The following is a 24,150-nucleotide window of genomic DNA, read 5'->3' on the forward strand; positions in this document are numbered from 1 at the left end:
CAAATAGAAACAGCCATATCCCTTGACATCTTTGGTTCATGATTAAAATTGAAATTAAAATTAAAATAGAGTTTGAATACTGAGAAAGTGAGAATTGGATTTTGAAGATTGGTGCAATTTTCATTTTTTTTAGAAATGAGAATGAGAATAGGATCAGCTCATTCTCATTTACATTTCAGTATTCCACTCTAACCAAATATGCTTTAGGACCATTCATGCAAATACATTTTGTTATCCACATAAATAAATAAATTAAAAAATTATATATTTAATAATATTTTTTCATTAGATAATTGCATGTGATGAAGTTATAGACATTCAACAATTAAGTTAATGTAGATATGAATTAAATGTTCCTAATGGATGTTTATGTTTTGTCTATTTCATATGTTCATCAACATTTTATGTAAAATTTTTCGGATAGTATCAAATCATAACCAACTATTTATTATTAAAAAATATCATAAAATAATTTTTTTATCAATAAAAAATAAATTATTTTAAATCAAAATATGAAAAATTACTAATTAGAATGATTTTGCCACGTGAACTTTCAATCATCCAATAAAACATCGCCATAACATAAAAAAAAAAGTTAATAAAAATTATATTTCAAATAATTAATTATAATTAATTATATTTTATTTATTTATATTTTAATTAAATAAAAAAAATAAATTTTAAATTATTAAATAATATGATGATATTTTATTGAATGACCAAAAACCACATCCGAGTTGTAACCAATAATTTCCCACGGGATATCTTCTATTAGTTTCGGCCGTCAGGCGGTGGGCGTTCATTGCAGGCGGACTCCCATCATTGGAGTATTTGAATCAAATAAAATATTTACATTTTAAAATTTATGTGGGACCCACATAGCCTGGCTGTCACATAAACGGAATTGCCAGACTGTCGACGACGGCCAGCTGCCCGTCCAACTAAACCCGTGCCCTCACTCTTCCAACTATAAAACCCCCCTCACCCCCCTCAGCCTCCCCCAAAACCCTAACCCTAATCTCTCTCTTTCCTGCTCCGGTGATCCTAAACAGTAGAAGAGAGAGAGAATGGCAGCCGTCAGTACCCAGGTTCTCTCCGTCCTCCTCGCGGCAGTCCTCGCGGTCATGACCCTCGCCGGCGGAGCCGCTGCCGCCGAAGCGCCCGCCCCGAGCCCCACCTCTGGCGCTGCGGCCCTCTCAACCCCTCTCGCCGCCGCCATGCTCTTCTCCTCCGTGGCGTTCCTGCTCGGGTCCCGCCGCTACTGATGGATCCGATGGCTCCGACCTCAGATCTCGTCCTTCCGGCTCCAGATCCGACGGCTTCTGATGTGTATCTACGCCTATATGTATACTGCTCGTCCATGCGTTTGTTAGTAGATTCTTTTCTAATAGCATTGTTTTGGATCATACCTCTATGGATGCCTTCTGCGGCATCCTCATGGATGCTAGATCTTGATTGCTCTTAGGGTTCTTTGATTTGGTGGTTTGATCTATAGATCTGATCTGTATGAGACTCTTTATATACTGATGTACTGTCCTTGGTTTGATCTGTTTTATTAGCTATATCATTGCTCTTCTTTATATATGATTATTTTGTGGATTTTTGGGATTATTTTTGATGTCACTGCGAGAAATCAGATACAAACAGTTCTGATCGGATGGTTCTTGGCGATTTGTGGGTCTGATAAGTCTGAGGAACGGCTTCCGTCTGATGATGATCGGACGATTGAGAAGGAGGGCTGGATCCCCCGGTGGCAATTTTTTTAAGTCGTTGCTTGGTTTGGACCGGGGTCTCGCGGTGGAAGATAGAAGAGTCTGGAAGGTGGCCACGTCTGCTGAGCTGAGAAGGAATATTCCTTCTTTATAATAATTGGGTGGAACTCGATAATTAATGCTAATGACGTCCGTGGTAAATTATAGGATACCTTTTAAATGATTGGGGGTCTCAATCAAATGACATCTCTCGTAAACCATAAATAATAATATTTATTATTTTTTGTCGCAATGAATAGGGTTTCGGATTCAGTGCATGTGGATTGTTCTGAATCAAGGGAATGAAATGCAAGATCTAAATGCTGCGGATGCTAAGGATTGGTTGACGGAGGACGACCACCGCAGAAGGGTTCTGAATCAAACAGTGCTAAATTTTATTTAATATCTGCATTAGTCCTAAATTCTCGTGCTGAAATATTTGACGATATAGTTTACATTATTTGTATGAGCATCCGATGAATGTATGAATAGCTAAATAAATTATTTTAAAATATCTTGAAGTCATCCTAATATCATGACATAAGCTACTAGGAGTTTCCATCCATGGGTCTTTAGCCTCAAACATCCATTGTGGCACGACATTTTATGGGATGCTCTTATCTTAATTTTTATCTTTTGATTTAAAATTTTTTAATTGAAAGATATTATTTAAATTTTTTATACTTAATATATATTTTCATCCATATAAATTTTTACATATTTTCTTCATTTAAATAATTCACATTCAATCACAAATATCATAGTTAATTTGTGGTCAACCTATATATCTGATGAGGTTGATTTGAATCGTTAGCGACTGCAACTTAATCATATGCCAAAGCCACGCTCATTGCAGGGGTTCCCCCACCCTTGAGGAAGGAGGTTGTCTTCTTCATCCATTCCCAACCACATTTTATTTGAAATAGGCATCTATTTAAACTATATCCACGAACTTGTTTAGGTTATCAGTTGCTTTCGCATCGGTCATATGTCACTCTTTTACTGGCTAGAGTTGGATATGTTTCTTTCATTATCTCCCATGTGGTCTCGTTTAGGTGGAATATGAAGGGTTGTGTGTCCCTCTACATTTAAAATTTTTCTTTGTTCTCTTACAAGAAAGAGCAGGAGAAATTTTTCTCCTTTATGGGGCAGCTTTTTTAGTTTATCTGGTCATATATGAAAAATAAAAACAGGAGTTTCTACATATTTGTCAATTCTCAACGCCAGGTCAATGTTTGCTGAGTAACCTTTGGTATTATTGTTGTAGTAATCTAGAACTACAAAGATACAAAGATCTTCTTAGAAAAGGGAAACTTTGTAACTCATTGAGGCATAAGGAAATGGTCTCAGTCTGCCAGAACAGGATGGCAGAGTTTATTGACGAAGGCTTGGAAAGATGGAAAGAGGAAGTTGTTGGAAATTATTTTTTTTATTCCACATGAAGCTGAGATAATCCCAGAGGGAGCTTAAACCATGACAAGCTGATTTAGCATCACTTATCGAGTGGGAACTGCAATATGAAGTCAGGATATATTGTTGCCAAAAGAGTGAAACTCCTTGAAAAAAAAAAAAAAAAGAAAGAAAGAAAGGTAATGCGATGATTCTAGCAGCATTGAAAAGGAGGATAGATTATGGCCAATTATATGAAAAATGGATGCTCTATCTAAAATCAAATTCTTCATGCGGAGATGTGCTAAAGGGGTCCTACCAATTAATTAAGAATTAGTCAAAAAGAAAATTAAAGTTTAGGAGGTACGCATCCTATGCAAGAACTAAGAAGCAGCCTGCACCAGTGTTACATTTATTTGTTGTTATCTCCTCTTCCATTGAGAATTGTAGAGTTTAAATCAAACAATTTTCTTCACTTATTGGAAAGAATTTTCAAAAGCTTGAATAACTTAAAAATTATAAAGCGACTTATGGGAGTTTAGCTTTTGTATGTTGGTGCTATTGGAAAGCTAAAAACTAATTGCATTGGATTTATTGTTGGAAATAGAAAAGGTGAAATAATCTCAGCTCTTGACCCCAGAAAAAAGGAAATCATGTTTTGTTCGTGCCCAAAAGACTCAGAAATAGAGGCAGTGCGAGCATGCATCAAATTTTGCTTGGAATGTGGGTTTAAGAATTTTAAAGCGAAAGGAGAATCACTTGGCCAAATATGTCTTACATATCGAAGATCATGAGACATGGATGGAAGAGACCCTATCTTGGCTTTCGGAGATCATTATCTTATATTATAAATATTTAGAAGATATTTTATTTGTAACAAAATTAAAATCGAAATAGATTGAAATGAGAATCAGAATGACCATATCCTCCGAAGTGTTTAGTTCATGATCGGAATCGGCATCACTAAAATCAGAATCGAAGCTGAATTCCCTCTAACTAAATGGTTGGAACGAGAGTTACTTATTTCCATTTCAATTCCAGACCTCAACTTTCCCTCCTCCCTCCAATCCCAGTAGGAGTCACCTATTTTCATTTTAATTTCAGACTCTAACAACCCCTCCCCCCCCCCCCAAACCAAACACCTTTGATATTTTCTCTTAATTAAATCAAATCAATTTAAAATTATTAAAAATCTAAAATATCTCGAAATAAGTAGCATCTACGATCTTCTTTGATCAAGAGAGACGTTATTTTTGCTATGATTCTGGAAGTCTCATGCCTCCTTAAATCCCAATTTCCAGGACTATTGAATGACTTCGGGAGCAGGTGCCAGTCCTTGACATGAAGCATCCCTCCAACCGCTAGCACAAATGCTCCATCAGATTTGCTGTCCGATTCCCGACCGCTTACTTTCCTGCTGCCCAAAAAATAGATTACCAGTCGACAAGAGCAGCTCCATCGAGGGCAAATGAGAGCTATAATATTCCCATCCGAAAGTTGCAATCCTGCTTTCAAATTAAGGAGCCATTCACTCGATGCCGTGGAGGAATCAATCTCAGCAGTCGGAGACTGAGGAACTCAGCCATTGAAGAGGACTAGATGAATAGGATTCCATTGGTGGCTACATTCGGATGCTGAGAGTATTTAAGAAGAGGTGGTTCGTAGAGTGGCCTAGAGAAGTTGCAACTAGATGGTAGTCGCGTAAAGAGAAAAATTGAGTAGGTAGCAACTACTGCTCTCTAGAAGGCCAGACTGTTGTTATTCTTCTAAAAAGAAGGAAAAAAAAGAAAAAAAAAGAAAAAAAAAAAAGACAGCCTGTAAAACTTGAAAAAAAAGGAAAGAGGACTCTGCAACTACCGGATTCTACTAGATTTGTAAGGTATGACAGGATTGGAAGTTAACTGATATGAAGTAGAATATATATCACAGCTCCTGAGGAATACTAGAACAGTATGGTCCTGGGCAGTGGACATGAGATTACTTCGTCCATATAGCTTAACAAAGTCATCCACGACATGGTTCTCCATACCATTTTTTGGAGGATAAAACGGAAAGGCCAATAAAGATAGAAAATAAAATAAATGTCCATGTTCAAACCTATCTATACAAGTCCAAAACGTATGTTGGGCCTTCAGCTAACCAAACCATTCAGATTACCTGCGGCACAACCCCGAACATCATATAAATCAGGCTATTAGGCAAGCCTGCAAACAACCTCACACAGAACTAGGAAGCAGCACTCTTCCAAGCACAACTGGAGGTTCCCTTGACTGCACAATTTCGCCAAGTTGCCAATTGAGGATGTTGCACACTGACATGTGTCATTGCCTTGCCTGATGGATTAATAAGATTAGGATCTCTTTGGCCATTTCTATTGGATTAGACTGAAAATTCTGTAGGATGCATGGATTGAGCCGTTAATTTAAGCATTGCCTTATATCAAGCAAACATCATTCAGCTCAAATTCTGTAGGAAGAAGAAACGGATCTTCATAGGTCTTTTTCTTTTTCTTGGAGCCCAATAGCTAGAATTTAGGTTGGGTTTAGATAAATTCTTATAAAATGGAAGTTAGACGGGTCAATGAGCCTGATTTTTATAGGAATTTTAGTCCAATCCTATAAGAATAGCCTAACAAACCCTTCGGATCTATTTGGACGATTGGGCTCAAAATTTTATGGAATTCAAAGATTAGGCCAATATAATTAAAAAAAATCAGCTTTGGTTAGGCCTGTTTTCACAAATACACAAAAGCCTGTAGAGTGGCCCAGCCCAAATCCAATAGGAAGAAGAAAAGGCCCTGCTTAGATTTTTTTTTCTTCCCATGGGATTCAGAACGACCTACCAAAAAAATCAGTCCTAGGTACTTATGGATATGGCCTAGCCCAATTTGTAAGCCTATTTCCATCTGGTTGTATGGCCCCAATCCAATGAATCCAATAAGATTTTCAGCCTATAGATATATCAGGCAATCATGCATACTAACAAAGCACAAGATCCAGGCACAAACAAGAGTTACGATAATTTTATTCCCAGTTAACTGGATTGCAGTAGCCACAACTCAAAACAATATTTTTCCATAGAAATGACTAATGAGCTACCTGCTCCAGCTTTTCCCAAAGGAGATGACATGTATCTTGAGTTGGGATAGCTTTAGCCCAGGAATTGGGCCAAGAAAAAGAAGAGCTTAATTCCTGCGATGCACCGTGGTACAGAAGATGGCGAGATGACCTTTAAAATTCTACAGAATGGGTGATGGGCGCAATACTGCTATTCTGTTCTCAAATTACCTTCCTGGCTACTCTCAGAATGGTTCTTCCTTCCAAATTGAATCCAATAAAACCGTTGCAGTCTATCTGGTTTCACATCATGGGTTATTAATTAAACCACCATATAAATCTCCGGACCACGCACTCATTAGTCATTACATCAACATACTTCTCAAGAGACGCTTTAGGGCCTATTTGGAAAATCCAACAACATGGGATTGAATTTTGTCTAAAGGCCTGATCTAATCTTTGCCTAAATCCCACATGTGGATCTGTTGGACTGTAGAATTTAACCCCCCACAAAAAAAAAAAAAAAAGAATCTACGGAGATTCTCTTTTTCCTCCCACGGGATTTAGTGGAGATGGACTAGGTCGATGCAGACCTTATTTAAATAAACTGTGCAATTCATGATTCAATGGAAAATCCAGCAAATCCAATGTGCTGAATTTTTCAAACAGGACCTCAACGTGAAGGGTTTTTTTCCATCTAACATGAACCGAAAATAATTACACAAAATATTGACCATTTAGCAAAATTTAAGCACGAAAAAACAAAATCACAGCCTATTATAAATATTGACATCACCTAAGTATGCAGAGTTTTTAAGTGCTCCAGGTGTCAAATCAAAAACATAACCCACCTGCATGAAAGCCTGCTACCTCATCTGCAACTCAAGGCACCAGCAACGGAAATGAACATCTAGAGTTCATAATGGAGATTGGCATTGGACGTAGATGGGCTACGGTTTTCAGAAAGGTAACGTACAGCAAGAGATGCATGAAGGGCTGCACCATATGAGAGTGCTTCCTCGTTGATGGTGAAGTATGGAGAGTGCGCAGGATGATGTGGTCCTCCTGAATCGTTCTTCATCCCCAGAAAGTAGTAATATGCCCTGGGAACAGCTTCAGAGAAGAAAGCAAAGTCGTCACCTCCCGTCACTGGCTGCTTCTCTATGACATTGTTGGACCCAAGCATTTCCCCTGCAACCTTCTGGAAGTGCTCATGAAGATCTTTGCTGTTAACTGTCGCAGGTAAGAAAGGATGTTCTTTGTTCATAAAATCCGTAGTAGCGTTGCACCTCTGCACGGATGCTTGTGCAACAATTACCTGTTGTTACCAAAATCAAGAGGGCAAAAACTAATTATGTACAGCAAAAGGTAAAGTCATCGAGCTACATGCAAGACTTCTTATGGATATGATTATGGAGAGAATCTCAAAGACATAACCTCAGTTCAAACTTGGAAATTTTTAGGCACAGCAGGTTACATTGGGTCTCATTCTTTGATGAGAAAGAATGAGTGCAGCTTATTGAGATCCCAACTGGGCCTGACACATTGATGGTCATGGCTCTCTAAAACATGTAGTAGCTTGGTGTTAGTTGACCTAATGGACTAGGTTCTTTCAGCTTCTACAAATAAGTGCTCGTCCAAAAGATGATCTTTCGAGAGTTAGCTTGTGCTTGGAAAAAGTTCCTAGGATATCATACCTCCTCAATTCGTTGCTTCAGTTGAGAAAAGCCTCTGTTTGATAGGGAGCGGAAAGTGCCACCAAGTGTTACAGAATCTGGAATGACATTAAACGCAGTGCCTCCTTGAAATTTCGCCACTGTTACTACCTGTGATGAAAAGCAACATGAGTCCAATACTTGCACGGTGGTCACAACAAGAGAGGAACCAGTAATGAAACTTTTAGCTTGACATGATCATGTGAACTGAGATGTCAAAGAAATTGTTTTGGGGAATGAAGGAGGCATGCTAATTTCAATCAAACAAGAAAACATGAAACAATAAGGAAGCTTCAAAAGTGTGGATGTTTTCCAAAACGATTTACATGAAAACCATTCATATATATACATATATATACCTGTGAGTCCATGGGATCAGTTTCACGTGAAACAAGATGCTGCAAGCTTACAACCACATTTGATGCAGCTAAAATTGGATCTATTGTTTCCTGAGGAAGTGCACCATGACCTCCCTTTCCGCTAATTACAGCCTCAAAGAACCCACTCCCAGCCAAAATCGGCCCAGGCCTGGATGCCACTACACCAACCGGAAACTCAGGGGTTACATGAAACCCAAAAATAGCATCAACATTCTCCACAGCTCCAGCTTCTATCATTTTTTTTGCCCCACTACCTCTTTCCTCAGCAGGTTGGAAAAGAAGGACGACCGTTCCCTATTGCAAATAACAACCATCATGAGCAGTTTACAATATGAAAAATGCTGAGGCTTTGCACCAAACAGAAATTTAAAAAAAATTGAAGAAGAAAAAAAAAATGCATTCTTGATCATACTGTCACTCTAGAGCATGAAAAGACTATTTTTGCAGCATAAGCATAAAAGATAGACAGAAAAAATTGAAACACAGTATTTTCAAGGTTATGTATTTTAAGATAACTGCAAAATTAAAGGTAAATGTAATTTAACATGATTCTTCCTTTACGTGCATCTGTAATTTGACTCAAAAATTGTGCAAGCCTTTCTTTGTAAGGTAAAAAAACTACTTTCAGTTCTACACATTCTAGCCTGCAGAAATCCTCCAGTGCATGGTGAGCTCATGCCAAAACAATAACACGAAGGTCTATGTGAAGACCGAGACTTGTTCTTCCCCATTTCTTTTTGTAAATTCTACTGAATCACTGCAGACACTCAGCACTTACCCTCGTCCTCAATGGTAACAGAGTGATCTTGAAAATCATTACTAGCTTCAGATTTTGAGAGATTTTTTTTTTTTTTTGAGAATTGCTCCTCATGCTAGCGAAAATTTTGGATCCAGTGTACAGAGCAGGGCTATTGCCCTCATGGAGAACATCATCTTATCGCTTTTACTTCATCAAACATATAGGAAAGAAGTGCATTTTCAATAAATAGCTCTGCAGTTATACTGTAGTAAAAGGAAACAAAAGCAGAGTATGCGGAAAGTGAGTGAGAAATTCAAAAATTGTAGATATCTCATACCAAAAGAATGCTTGCTTAGATGGAAAGTGACCCTTGTTGATACCAAATACCAAAAGAGTACTTCCCAAGACCATGGATATATCCTTTCTGAACCCTGACAGAAAGGTTCTGAACTTAACCGTGGATATTTATTGTAAAGCTAAACTGGAGCTATTTATGATTTAAGATAAGTTCAGAGCATAGACCAATGGTCTCTGCAAACCCTTCTACAGCATCTCTGCTAGTGGAAGATTGCCCAAATCAAGAAACGACTAGGAACTCGACAAATTATTTTTTATTCAACTTCTTTCATAATTCTGATTGATAAGGGTCACCTTTCCTAACTACAATGTTCTGAAAATCTAATTTCCAATTCATACAATCCAGTAACAACATATCTTGTCATGGAAATCCCAAAAACTGAATTCCAAAAAAATTAATCTCCAAAAATTGATCAATAAAAAAAAATCAATTTTTATATAATATTTATCCATAAAAGAACAGATCTTAAAGGGCATAAGACTTAAAAATCGGATCCAATGAGCCGCATAATTATGTGCGCATGTAATACATACATACACACACAGATATATATATATATACGCGCGCGCCACAGTTAAAGGCCATAACGTTTCAGAAAATTAGAAAAGCGTTGATGAATGTCGAACCTGCAACTCATCACGGTACTCCTGAAGGAGCTTAGCGGCACCCAGCAGCATCGCGACGTGGGCATCATGACCACATGCATGCATCTTGCCAGGGACTTTGCTTTTGTGCTCCCACTCCACGCTCTCCTATTCATTGCAAACAGAGTTGGAATTACATATACATAAAAAAAAAAAAAAAAAAAAAAGCATGATGCAATAAATTTCACGAAGAAATGACTTTTAAATGTTTCCAGGACAAAAAAAATAAGAAGGAACATTTTAATTTTAATTACGTCTTCTCTCTCTCTCTATCTAAAATTTCCGATTTTCCACAGAAAATCCACCACCAACCCAACAAAGCCCTTGCCAAATGTCAAAAAACCCAGGAATGTTGCAAGCTTTTTTTAGAGCTTAAAAAGCGGCTGACCTGCATCGCGAGGGCATCCATGTCGGCCCTCAACGCAACAAACGGAGGCCTCCCCGTGCCGACAAACCCTGCAACGCCCGTGACGGCGATCGGATGCTTATAGGCGATGCCCATGTCGTCGAGCTCCCTCCTGATGATCTCGCTGGTCTTGAATTCCTCGTACCCGAGCTCCGGATTCTCATGGATCCTCCTCCTGATGCCCACCATCCAGTCCGACAACTCCGATTCCTTGGCCCTCTCGAGTAATCCCGCGGGATCGCGAGAGGAGGAAGACGCGAGGACCGAGCTCAGCAGAGATAGAAGGAGAGCCAAAGCGACCCCTTTGGGGGAAGCCATCCTCTCCCAGTGCCTCGCTCTCTTCGGAAGAGTTAAAGCGAAGAAGAGGCAGAGGAAGAGAGAGAGACGGCTGTGGATGTGGATGCAGATGCAGATGGGGAGTTTATTCCATGGATATTTGCGTCAATGCTTGAAATCTCTTTAAAAGGAGGGAACATATTAAAATCGTGGGCTTTTACCATTCTTTGTTCTACGCACGTGAAAAAATAAGCATCCTGACGGCGAGGACAACACGCCAGAGAAAGGAAGAAAACGACGCCGAGCGACGGCAACGCAAGTAGCTTGGAAGATTCATGAATACGCCGAAAGTAATGAGCTGTGAACGTTCACCGAAAAATTCAAATTTTGGTGGAATTTAGATAACAAAGTAATTTTCCACGGTAACAATTGAAATAAAGTTGTTGGCCCACAAAAGCCATAATATGTGACTAGAGGGCTCTTTGGTAGTTTGGAGAACTAACTATAGCTGCATGTAAAATACTTTTATCTGGTATTTTATTTTTACTGGAAGAAAGAAGACTGATGCTACACCACACTATCTCTATACTTGTTAAATAAAAAAAAGAGAGAGAAAACTCAACCATTCTCTAAAATTCAAAAAATTAAAAAAATAATTATAAAAAAATCATGAAAAATATATATAAAAAATTTAGATATATTCAAATTATTTAATATCATAAATATATCTGTATAAATAAAGGCGGAAGGACAAAGAATTCTTCTTTTTCATCTCTTCAACTGCCGACTTCCTGATTGGTGGGAACTGGGAAGCATTAGGCTGGCGCATGAGCCCTTCGTCTCTGTTGATTGATGGCCTATACGATAAGCGATAAGGCATTTGGGTCCCTTTCTACTAGAAATTATTGGTTGGACTTGGTCCAACGTGGATCATGGATAATTTAGCACTTAGAATGAGGAAAACATGATTAAAAACATGCTAACATGCATTGTCAAGGGGAGGAAAGGTATTAAATGTATGATAAGATATGTGTCAGGGACTAAAAGTAAAGAGAAAATGGTTAAATAATCGATGGTCCACAGTGGATCAGATCCAACCATAATTGATCCCTTTCTACACCGGACCTTGAGAAGACCTCGCTTGGAATAGTTAGGTACTCACCAGAAAAGTCTCCTGAAGAGATGCCCATAATTAGCCTCCCCCTTTCTTTGATGGAGCATTCTTCAATTTTATCTGATTTCTTGGCCCTCTTGAGGAATCTAGCGGGATCGCGAGGGTAGGAAAGATGTGAGGACTAAGCTCAGCAGAGAAAGGAGAGCCAAAGCGACCCCTTTGGGGGAAGCCATGCTTTCCATTGTTTCACTCTCTTTTGAAGAGTTGACACCAAAGGGAGAGTTAAAGCAAAGAAGAGAGAGAGAGAGGGAGATGGGTGTGGATGTGGATGTGGATGTGGATGCAGATGGGAAGTTTATTTGATGGATATTTGCGCCAATGCTGAAAAATTCTTTAAAAAGAGGGAACATATTAAAATCATGGGCTTTTACCATTCTTTGAGCTATGCACGTGAAAAAATAAGCATCATGAGAGTAAGGACAATATGCTAGAGAAAGGATGAAAAAGAAAAAAAAAAAGAAAAAAAAAAAAAAAGAAAGAAATGATGTTGAGCAATAGCGGTGCAAACAACTTAAAAGATTTATGAATACGTCGAAAGTGATAATTTCTAAAAAATTTAAATTTTGATAAAATTTAGACAGTAATAATTAGAATAAAATAGTTGTCCTATAAAAGAGATAATATGTGACTCAGAGACTATTTAGTAGTTTGGAGAATTGATTGTAGTTGCATGCAAAATATTTTTATCTGACTTTTTATTTTTACTGTAAGAAATGTGACTGATGCTATATCATTCTATCTCTATACTTATTAAATGAAAAGGAGAGAGAAAACTCGATACTATTCTAAAATTCAAAAAATTAGAAAAATAATTATAAAAAAATCATCACAATATCAAAAAAAATAAAAAAAACTTAGATATATTAAAATTATTTAATATCATACATATATCTATATATGTGAAGGTGGAAGGTCAAAGGATTTTTGATTGTCGCCTCTTCAACCATCTACTTTCTGATTGGTGGAAATTAGGAAATACGATGCTCGCGCATAGGCCCTTCATCTATGTTGATTGATGGCCTACACAATGAGCGATTGAGCATTTGGGTCCCTTTCCATGAGAAATTATTGATTGGATTTGGTCCAACGTGGATCATAAGTAATTTACTTAGAATGAGGGAAATGTGATTAAAAAATAAAACATGCTAACATGTGTTGTTAAGGAGGGAAAGGCATTAAATGTATGATGAGATATGTGTTAAGGAAGAAAAATGGAGAAAAAAAATTAAATAATCTATGGTCAGGTCCAACTTAACCGATCCCTTTCAACATCAGACATTGAGAAAGCCTTGCTTTGAACATTTAGGTACTCACTAAGCAAGCCTTGTTTTGAACATTTAGGTACTCACTAAGCAAGTCGATCTCTTGAAGAGATCCCAATAATTAGCCTCCCCCCTTCTTTGATGGAACATTCTTCGATTTTGTCCGCATGGCCAATTCGCACCTCTCTTCACATTGTACCAATATATATATATATATATATATATATATATATATATATATATATATATATATATATATATATATATATATATATATAATCTTTTTATAGTTTAAATAAAAGTGCGATAAGTTTCCCCCCTTAACACGAGCAATAAGAAATTCATCTCCCTTAAAACAAAGTTACAAGCCCCATTAACCATTGGAAAATGCCACCACCGACTGCATCCAGACAAAATCCCAAACCTGCTTGTTTGTGTGGTGGTTGATATCTCACAGAAAAGGTCAAGTTTTATTGTGGCCTTGGGACATTCTCTTACAAGAAATGCTTCAACAAAACGACATAGATGATTTGCTACAAGACAGATAATAATTGAGCAAGAAGGAAAAAAACGAAGCCATCCAATTTATCTACAACTCAAGCCACCAGGAAGGGAAATGAACATCTGGATTTCATCATGGACATTGGCATTGGTCGGAGATGCATGAAGGGCCGCGCGCACCACATGCGAGTGCTTCCTCTGGTGAAGTATGGAGAGTGCACAGGATGTTGCGGTCCACGTCAATCGTTCTTAATCCCCACGAAGTAGTGGTATTCCCTGGGAACGGCTTCAGCGAAGTCCTTGCCTCCCATCACCGGCTGCTTCTCTAACATTGTTGGACCCAAACATTTCCCCTGCAACCGGAAGTGTTCATGAAGATTTTCGCTGTTTACTGTCGCAGAAAGGATGCTCTTCGTCAAAAAAAGAAACTCCACCACCAATCCAATAAATCCCTTGCCAAATGTCAAAAACCCAACGACGTGGCGAGATTTTAGAGTTTGAAAAGCGCGGCTGACCTGCATCGCGAGGGCGTCCATATCGGCCCTCAAAGCAACAATCGGAGGCTTCCCGTGCCGACAAACCGTGCAATTAACGCCCGTGACGGCGATCGGATGCTTATAGGCGATGCCCATCGCATCGAGCTCCCTCTGATGAGCTAGCCGGTCTTGAATTCCTCGTACCCAAGCTCCGGATTCTCATGAATCCTCCTCCTGATGCCCACCATCCAGTCCAAGAATTCCGATTCCTTGGCCCTCCCGAGGAATCCAGCGGGATCGCGAAAGGAGGAAGACGTGACGACCGAGCTCAGCAGAGAAAGAAGAAGATCCAAAGCGACGTATTTGGGGGGGGGCATCCTCTCTAATGCTTCGCTCTCTTCAGAAGAGTCGACGCCAAGGGGACAGACAAAACGGAGAAAGGGAGAGAGAGAGAAAGAGGGAGTTTTATGGTGGTTTTGTGAAGAGAGAGACGGGTGTGGATCGGGATGGAGATGAAGAGTTTATTGGATGAATATTTATATCAATGGGAAATTCTTTGTGCCCGCGGGTGACGTAGAAAATTTGTTATGGAGTGCACTATTTTTCTCGGTTGGCCCACGTAATAATTATTTTTTAATATATATTTAATATATATATTTTTATTTTTTTATTTAAAATTTTGAATGTCCAAAATACTTTTCTTTCTTAAAAAAAATTATGATATTCTGTGGTATTTTATGATATCCTACGTCAAATTGTGAGTGGAGGAAAAAGAGCCAAAGCGACGTATTTGAGGGGAGCCATCCTCTCTTATGCTTCACTCTCTTTAGAAGAGTCGAGGACAATGGGACAGACAAAACAAAGAAAGGGGGAGAGAGAGAGAGAAAGAGGGAGTTTTATGGTGGTTTTGTGAAGAGAGAGACCGGTGTGGATCTGGATGGAGATGAGAAGTTTATTAGATAGATATTTGTATCAATGAAAAATTCTTTGTGCCTGTGAGTGGTGTAGAAAATCTGACATGGAGTACACTGTCTTTCTCGATTGGTCTATGTAGCCACCATTTTTTAACGCATATTTAATACATGTACTTTCACTTTTTCATTTGAAATTTTGAATGACGAAAATATCCCTTCTCTTTGAAAAAAATTATGATATTTTATGGTATTTTATGATATCCTACATCAAATTATGACTTTCCGCACACAGGATGTCATAATATGGTCTAAAAAATTATAACATCATGGCATATTATGACATCCTGCATCAAATTATAACTTGGTATACGCAGGATGTTATAATATAGTCAAGAATATCATAAAATGGGAGGAGTATTTTTGTCCAACCACTTTTCAATGTGTATTTAATGTCTGCAGTTCTATTTTTTCATTTGAAAATTTTAAATAATGAAAGTATCTTCGTTCTTTGAAAAAAATTATGATATTCTGTGCCAATTTATGATATCTTGTGCATCCAATTATGACTTTCTACATGCAGAATGTCATAATATAGACATAAGATGTCATAATTTTTTTCAAAAAATAGAGATATTTTTATCATTTAAAATTTTAAATAAAAAAATAAAACTGTAGGTATTAAATACGCATTGAAAAGTGGTGACTATGTGGACCAATGAGATAAGGTGGTGCGCTCCACATCAGAATGTCATAATATAGACATAAGATATCATAATTTTTTTTAAAAAGTAGAGATATTTTTATCATTTAAAATTTCAAATGAAAAAATAAAACTGTAGGTATTAAATACGCATTGAAAAGCGATGACTATGTGGACCAATGAGATAAGGTGGTGCGCTCCACATCGGATTTTCTATACCACCCATGGTGCATAAAGAATTCTTTTTTGTATCAATCTGAAATAGGGGAACATATTAAGTCATGGGCTCTTGCTATATTTTGGGTTTTTATATATACTTATTATCTGTACGTGATAAATATGCATAGGATGGGCAAGGACATTATTCTTTAAAAAAATTAATTATACTTTTAGTTCATAAAATTTAATGAATTTTTTAAATAATTTTTAATATTTAAAAATTAAAAATTTGATTCCTCTAATTTCTGAACCTGATACGGTCCTTTCATTAGATATTCCAATCAATTTCTCTCACTAGAAAGAAAAAATTGGTACTTACATGGTGAAAACATATATTTAAGTGGCAAAAACTATTTAAATAGAGATGATATGTTATTAACCAAGATGACATGATATAACGGATGAAATTTTTTGTTTTGATGATGTGGCATAGGAGCTATGAAATTTTTTATCTAAAAGTGATCAATCACTAAGTGCCACATCATCATACGTATAAGGGTGCAAATGGGTCTGATTAGATCGGATCATTAGTGAACCCGATCCGATCTGGTTTTTTGATCAGATCTAAATATTAGATTCAAATTTAGCGCAACAAGAGATTGGGTCAAATCGGTCGGGTCTATGATCAAATTTTTTGACCCAACGGGTCATGCGGGTCCAATTGGATTCATATAAAATCCAACCCCAATCTATGAAATATGGATCCGGTTCGAATCCGGATCTGGATCGATTCGGATGTGAGTTATGAATAACAAGATTAATAAGTATAAACAAACCTTATTTGCACTACAAATTTTAATCTTGATATATAAGACTATTAGAGCCTCCATATCCAACACTCTTCATCCAAGAATCCAAAAAGTCTAATCATATTTTTCTCACCATTGCTCCTGATTTGGTTAATCCAAATTTAAAATATTTTAATAAAATTTTAAAAGATAAAGACCTAAAAATCAATAACATACCTTTTCAAGAACAACAGATATTAAAACAGGCTCAATCAAAATTAACATTCATGTAATATAAGAACAAAGAGAGATAAGGAATAGATTCAGATCGGATCGGGTTGGGTCGGATCGGATTGAATCGAATCATTGATCTCAGGACCCAAATTAATTCAAAAGTCTCCATGGATTGGGTAGAATCAAAATTCAGTAAATTCAGACATGATCCAAAAAATAGAATGGATCTGATTTTAGAACTCGATCTGGATCCACGGATCTTTTAAAATAGTTCAGATCAGATCTATACCGATCAGATCGAATCAGATCATGAATTAACCCGACCATTTGCAGTCTTACATGCGTATATCTTGTCATCATTTATATGGATGATAATATAGCATATGGGTGATAATATATAATTTGGATGTTAACATGGCATATGAATGATGATGCGATATGTATCATGAAATTTTTGCTCAAAAGTGTATAATCGCCAAGTGCCACATTATCGTTCAAATACCACATCATTATCCATGCATCAGATCATCTTTTATGTACCATAAATTATATTTTTGGTTTTCTAAGTTTTATAAATATTTTTATATGGTCCTTAAGCTTCACTCGACGATAGGATATTTTTGAATAAAAAATATTATAATATATACTGCATCATCATCCATACGTCACTCTATCAATCATTTACCACACCATCACATGTATGCCACATCATCATCCATATAGGTGATGATATGGTATATGGATGATTACATGGCATTTCGCAATTGGATATTTTTGGGGCAAAAAATTCTATAACACATAGCCCATCATCATTCATATATATACCATGCATGTTATTCTCTATATGCCACGTCATCTCCTATGCTATATTATCAAAAAAAAATTCATTCATTATATTATGTCACCATTTATATGCCACATCATCTATATTATATTATCTCGATTAATACCACATCATATTTGTTTAGGTGGTTTTTGCCGTATAAACATTTATTTTCTCGTGTAAGCATCGGCTGTCATCAACTAAAATCTTACATGGAAGAAAGTTGCCAAAATCCAAGAGAATGGCTATATTAGATTAGAGAGATCAAATTTTAGATTTTTAAACTATATGAATTATTGAACAAATATGCTAAACTTCGAGAATTAAAAGCATAATTAACCCCCCTCCCATAAAAAAAGGGAGAGATGGAAATAAAGATAACAATAACAAGCAATGACAAGTCAAACAATTAGACATGACAATGCCATCGGTTGGAAGATCTATGAGTATGCTTATGATAAGCTGCAAAATTTTACTGCAGAATCTAAATTTTGGTGGAATTTTAGAAAATCGCAAGGTAATTTTTTATGGTGATAATTGAAATAATATAGGGCACGGGGGAGAAGATGGGTCTAGTAGGGAGGTGGTAGTCACCAATCGAATCGGCAGTCGCTAGTCACCAGTTGGCAAGACGAGAGAGGCCAACGTATTTACCAGTGATGACATGCTCGACGTTGAGTTTGAGCGTGCATGGAGAGGTTGGGCAAAATTTATTGGAAGGTCGAATAGAGAGGATGGGAGGAAAACAAAAAATTATTTTAAAACATTTTTTTATTTTTTAAGTATTAAAAGTTATTTTAAAAAATAATTATATATATATATATATTTATATTAGATTCCATGTGTTTACGGGGGAAAATAATGCAGGCACAAAAAGAGGCCTAAACGAGCAAGTTTGTTGGCACTCGCGGAGGTGCCATGACAAAGAAACGGACGCATTCTAGTAACTGCCAAAAGAATTATGATGCGAGATAGGGACGCCGGATCCAAACCCCAGCAGCCATTAGATGCACGCGCCCAAGCAGCGTTCCGTGATTCCAACCGGATCAGAACCGTCCATAGAAGGAAAACAAATGGCATCGGATCCGAGTGGGAAAAAGAGAGGAAAAAGCGGTAAACACATGGAGGGCAGGCACACGACTCCCTAGGATTCTCCCATGGCGGTAAACAACAAGGTGGTCGCCACAGTGCGTGCACGAGCTTGAAGAGATGCCAAACGGACGCTGAAGGGGACACGTCAAAATTCACTTCCAAGGAAAAATTATTGGCTGTTATTGAAAAAAATATATTATTATTTAAATTTATTTGAAAATTTTGAATGAAAAAGATACATTATTAATGATGATGAGCTAGCCGACATTTTTTTTTGATTTTTTATTGAATAATATAAAATAAATGGAATAACTCTAACCAATAATTTCTCTTTTTCAGGCTGTCAAGAATTCCTTCCTTTCATATCCCATTATTGCCACAAGGTCACAAGGGTAAGTGTGTTTTTTTTTTTAATGATAAAAGGACAAGCGTGACATATGAGCCGTAGAATCTTCCTCCACGGGTTTAATTTTAAAAGTATGCGCCCTAGTGGGTCTACCTAGGGTAGTAAAAATAAGTCTTTGGTTAGGATTTTTTTTCTAAATAATATATATAAAAAATTATTTATCTAAATAATATAAATTTTAATTTATTTATAAAATTAATATAAAAGAAATAAAATTATTTTGAATGACGTTTTCTTCGAGCCACATCACCCATATTTTTCACGTAGGCGTCGTTCAAAAAAAAAAATAGAAAATATCATTTTGAATGGTATTTTTAAAAACGTCATTTTGAATGGAATTTTTAAAAACGTCATTCAAAATGATTTTTTCTAATTTTTTTTTCAAAAAAAAAAATAGAAAAAAAAAATTTAAAATTTTAAAATTATAAATAAATAAAAATTTTAATTTTGAATGAAATTTAAAATATAAAAATTTAAATTTTTAATTCAAATAAAAAAGATAATTTTAGATAATTTTTTTTTCAAATTAATTTTTTTTAAAAAATATCTAAATAAAAATCTTAAAAATTTAAAAAATTAAAAATATCATAGAAAAAAAAAGAGAAAGAAATGTGAAAGAAATAAAAATTATAAATTTGAATTTAAAAAAATAAAATTATAAATTTAATTCAAAAATATCATTTCAAATTCTTTCCAAAAATATTCAAAAAAATAAAAAATTTAAAAAACAAAAAGTGTCATTAAAAAATCAAAAATTTAAAAAAATTGAAAAAAAATAAGAATTATAATTTGAAATTTAAAAGAAATAAAATTTTTAAAATTAATTAAAATAAAAAATATCATTTTAAATTATTTTTAAATTTTAAATTAATTTATTTAAAAAATATTTCAAACAAATAAAAAAAATATCTTTAGAACTTTGAGCACCTCAAAACGTGGATCACGGTGATGGGTCCATGTGTTGGTACCATTTTCTCAAAATCCAACGGTAAAGAAAGCCGTGGTCACGTCGGTCGAGGAAAGAGTTCCAACTGTAAAAGAAAACAATAGCAGATTTAAAGATTTAAAAATTGATGTTTCAGAGCAATTAGCACGACCATAGAGCTTTACCGGTGGCATTATTTGAATTTTGTTGAAGCCATAAATAACCATATGATCCAGCTCATCATACGTATTGCGATCCAGACATCCTCAAATATTCTCTAAGACATTCTAACTGGACCTTCTGAGCTGATTTGGGAGCAAAAACAGGTAGATCAAAAACGGCCAACCTGCAGAGCCGAAGTCTCTTAGCTCAGCTCGATGTTCTCAACGACCAGCTCGATGTTCTCGAGTAAAGAAGAAACACTTTGTAGAAGAGACAATCCGATCCCTTCACTTGAGTGTGCATGCGGCTTCAACAATTCTATCAGATGTTAAGCAATTGCGGCATGTTCCTGAGCTATGACACCATATCAATAGTTTGTTATAATATGACCTCCAATTTGTTAAGATATAATTCACTGGAGATGCAAAATTCTTACCATAAAAAGTTTCGAAGCCCCATTAAGAAAGATAACGAATTTACGATAACTGAATCACTCTTGAATTAGGCGACACCTTGTCTCATTCTTCTCTTTCTTCCTTCCCACCAAAAAAAACTCTCCTTGACTTAAACATCAAAAGATTCGCCGGACCCAGTCCTCCAAGCTTTCTAACCTTTGCTTATTGCCTTGTAGATCTATAAAGACACCCTACATCAGCATCCCCAAATCAACAGCAACAGACTTATGTAAGTCCTATGAACGAAACATTAAGAGCTTTGGGTCAAGAAAGTGTGTTACGTTGCCCATCCTCCAATTAAATTTTCATAGTTTTATCTGTATAATAATAGTAAAGCAATATATATCTATTAGAGGTAATATTTCGTGTTGACACATCAGATTATAGGGTAATCTCCCAATACGCCACATGTTATTTGAAAATATGGGAGTGCAAGCTTGCGATACATGATGTTGCATGGTGCGACGATCAAATAAGCTCAACCCTCCTGGCAGGAGAAAAGAGGGAGGGAAGAGGAAAGGAGCATCTTTTAAGAAGAAAAGAGCGAGCAAGAGAGAGATGGTAAAGGGAGAGGGCAACGACAGCTGGAGAGAGATGGCCGACGAACCACGTGATACACGGATGGTGATGGAGCTGCTCCGATCGATGGGTGTAGGAGAAGGAGAGTACGAGCCTCCGGTGGTCCATCAGTTTCTAGAGCTAGGCTACCACTATATCATTGACGTGCTCTCCAACGCTTAATTGGGAATAGAAAAAGAAGAAAGATTATAGGGCCGACCGTCTCCTCTCCTCCACCCATCCGAGCTTCCATGAATAAGCTGGTGGCCTCATCGAATAAGGATGGCTGGACCTCCAGCCTGCCGCTGCCACCCACGCCAAGTCGTCAGCAACCACCCAAAAAAAAAAAAAAAGATGAAGAGCAGGAGGGAAGAGAGGAAAGAACTGTCGGATCTTGGTAAAATCGATGATTTTGTTCTCCCTCACAGCGGCTTGAAGAGTCTATTGTCCTCAGTGCAGTCGGCGGCCCATCGATTAAGCTCTTCCAATAATTGTTGATCGGGATTTGGAGGGGAGGAGTGCCGATTTTGCGCTCCTCCTTCTCCGTCAATCTCCCATCAAGAAGAACCACTCATCGCCGGCTCACATGCGGTCGAGATAGCGATCTCAGGCCAACCGTCGATGATTGACAGTCCCAAATCTCGCCAGCGGGAAAGAAAGGAGGAAGAAAATGGATGGGGTTTTGGGTTTGGGTTTCGGATTTTGACCCAAATCCATTAAGTACAAATCTACTAGCCCCTTAAGGCTAAATCAAGTTGTCTATATCTATATCTACCTATATAATCTATATCTATATAATAATAGTAAAGCAATAAATAGATATTAGAGGTGGTATTTCCTATTGATACCTAATAATATAGGATAATCTTCTGTAATGCCACATATCATTTTTAATATATATATATATATATATATTTGATCTTCTCTTTCTTCGAATCTCTCCCAAATTGCTTCATTCCTTTCCCAATTCCTTCAGAGGCTTCGAGTGACTCGGAGGTTTCAAGCGGTTGGAGCAGACGTATTCCAAATCCTCCTTTCATCCTTTCGAATATCCTTATCCAAATCACGGGGATGTCTAGCGGCTCTCCAATTTCCATTATCCCTTTCCTCTCAAAATCCTAACTCCCATGGTGGCCCTCCTCTCCTCTCAGTCCCAATGCCACTTCTACCCCGCCGCCTCAAGATCCTCCGTATCAGCCAAGTAGAGCTGCTTCAATAGCCACCGGAGGCAGAAAGAGGAGAGGAACAGGGGACGTCGGCCGAAATGTGTGGGCATTGGGATGCACCATCGTGGAGATGGCCATCATGCATGCACCATGGCCGAAAGTCTCCGATCCGATCGTCACTCTCCACTGAATTGCCTTCCCCATCGATGTGCTGGAGCTACTCATCTGGATCTCCGACAAGGGGAAGGCTTGGACAAATGCTTAAGAAGAGATCTCGATGAGTGGTGGTCGGTGGAGCAGCCTCTCAAGCATCCATTTATGGCACCGTCGGTAAATTGCCTCTCAAACTTGAATTCCACTCACAAATGGATCTCCCAAGAGCACTCTCGATCAGGCCTTCTGGGAATTAATATCAGACGAAGAAGAAGAAGAAGAGGAGGAGGTTGACAAACTCAAAAATCCATCAAACAATCCATCACAAAGAATTCAGCTTCTCATTGTCGTACTCGATTGGACATGGGATGGCAGCTGGATGACCATTAGAATAGACAGCAAGGAATGCGAGATCATTATCTTGATAGAGGAAGATAAGGTTTAGATTCCAATGGAGGAGATCCCATGATCAGTGGTGGCTCATCAATGAATTTGTCGGTCCGTAGGAGCAGTCAAATTCTCATAACTAGCAGCAGCGATGAAAGCAATTGTGAAGAATTCATATTAAGCACTAATCACATGGGTGTAGAAGAGGATTATCTCTCCAATTCGCATAATCGGATCACCTATCAAGACAATTCAAATTAAGTTTAAATTTATAAAATGAGATTCGAAAAATATATAACAATATATTTATTAACATGGATATAAATATAATATTAAATATAATATTATATTAATATATTAATATAAATATCATATTAATAGTAATTAAAATATTATATTAATATATATTAATATAATATTAAAATATAATAAATATTAATTTCAACATGAAAAATATTTTTATGCTCAAATTTAGTCTAAAATCAACACTCTGAATGATTTAGATATCCGACCTTGAGGATAGACATCCCATTACTGGATTAGACTTGATAATTAGATTTATTTTTGTATTTCTTTCATTTTTGTTGATTTTAATTTTTTTCCGCATTTTCTTCATTCTCATTGATTCTCCCTATATTTTCTCTATTTTTTCTACAATTTTATGTTGGATATATTCTCTCTATTTTTTCATTCTAAATGCCATACTATATTTTAAAAACTATAAATTATTAATTTTTTGATATTTTTTTTTTATTTCAATTTGATCTATAGTATTATTTGAATGTTTCGTTTATTATTCTATTTTCTTCAATTAAATTACAAACTAAATTATTATATTTATAATTTACTTTATATTAAAATTTTATTATTATGATGATTATTCTTCTTTATTTATAAAATTAAGAGACCCAAGCATCACCCAGTCATTATGCTAGTTAGTTTACTAGTAAGCGAGAAACCAATGGATAGAATAGGCCGCAAAACTGATGGGAGAAGCAGCCCAGATTAAGCATCGACTAGAGCCCAGAGTACACTTCATCCAACGAAAACCGATGCTCGCTTCCACTTGAATAGCAGCGTCAGAACAGGGCAACCACAAGA

General features: G+C 36.7%; 1 protein-coding gene and 2 long non-coding RNA genes across 3 annotated transcripts; 1 reads left to right on the top strand and 2 right to left on the bottom strand.

Moving 5' to 3' along the window:
• Nucleotides 1-777: 777 nt before the first annotated feature.
• On the top strand, nt 778-3,669 carry LOC140855883 (uncharacterized). Its single transcript, XR_012139296.1, has 2 exons — nt 778-1,908; nt 2,012-3,669. It is a non-coding gene; the product is annotated as an uncharacterized lncRNA (long non-coding RNA).
• A 3,195-nt stretch (nt 3,670-6,864) lies between these two features.
• LOC105037126 (IAA-amino acid hydrolase ILR1-like 1) lies at nt 6,865-10,874 on the bottom strand. The gene is made up of 5 exons (XM_010912853.4): nt 10,421-10,874; nt 10,015-10,140; nt 8,271-8,585; nt 7,894-8,022; nt 6,865-7,514 (listed from the first exon to the last, which is right to left on the bottom strand). Exons 1-5 carry the CDS (start codon nt 10,754-10,756, stop codon nt 7,107-7,109), a joined length of 1,314 nt encoding a protein of 437 aa, XP_010911155.1. The 5' UTR covers nt 10,757-10,874; the 3' UTR covers nt 6,865-7,106.
• A 2,725-nt stretch (nt 10,875-13,599) lies between these two features.
• Nucleotides 13,600-14,618, bottom strand: LOC140855514 (uncharacterized). Its single transcript, XR_012138422.1, has 2 exons — nt 14,167-14,618; nt 13,600-14,042 (listed from the first exon to the last, which is right to left on the bottom strand). It is a non-coding gene; the product is annotated as an uncharacterized lncRNA (long non-coding RNA).
• Between the last annotated feature and the right edge of the window lie 9,532 nt (nt 14,619-24,150).

Source organism: Elaeis guineensis, chromosome 2, assembly GCF_000442705.2.
Source record: "Elaeis guineensis isolate ETL-2024a chromosome 2, EG11, whole genome shotgun sequence".
In the NCBI taxonomy this organism is placed as follows: Eukaryota; Viridiplantae; Streptophyta; class Magnoliopsida; order Arecales; family Arecaceae; genus Elaeis; species Elaeis guineensis.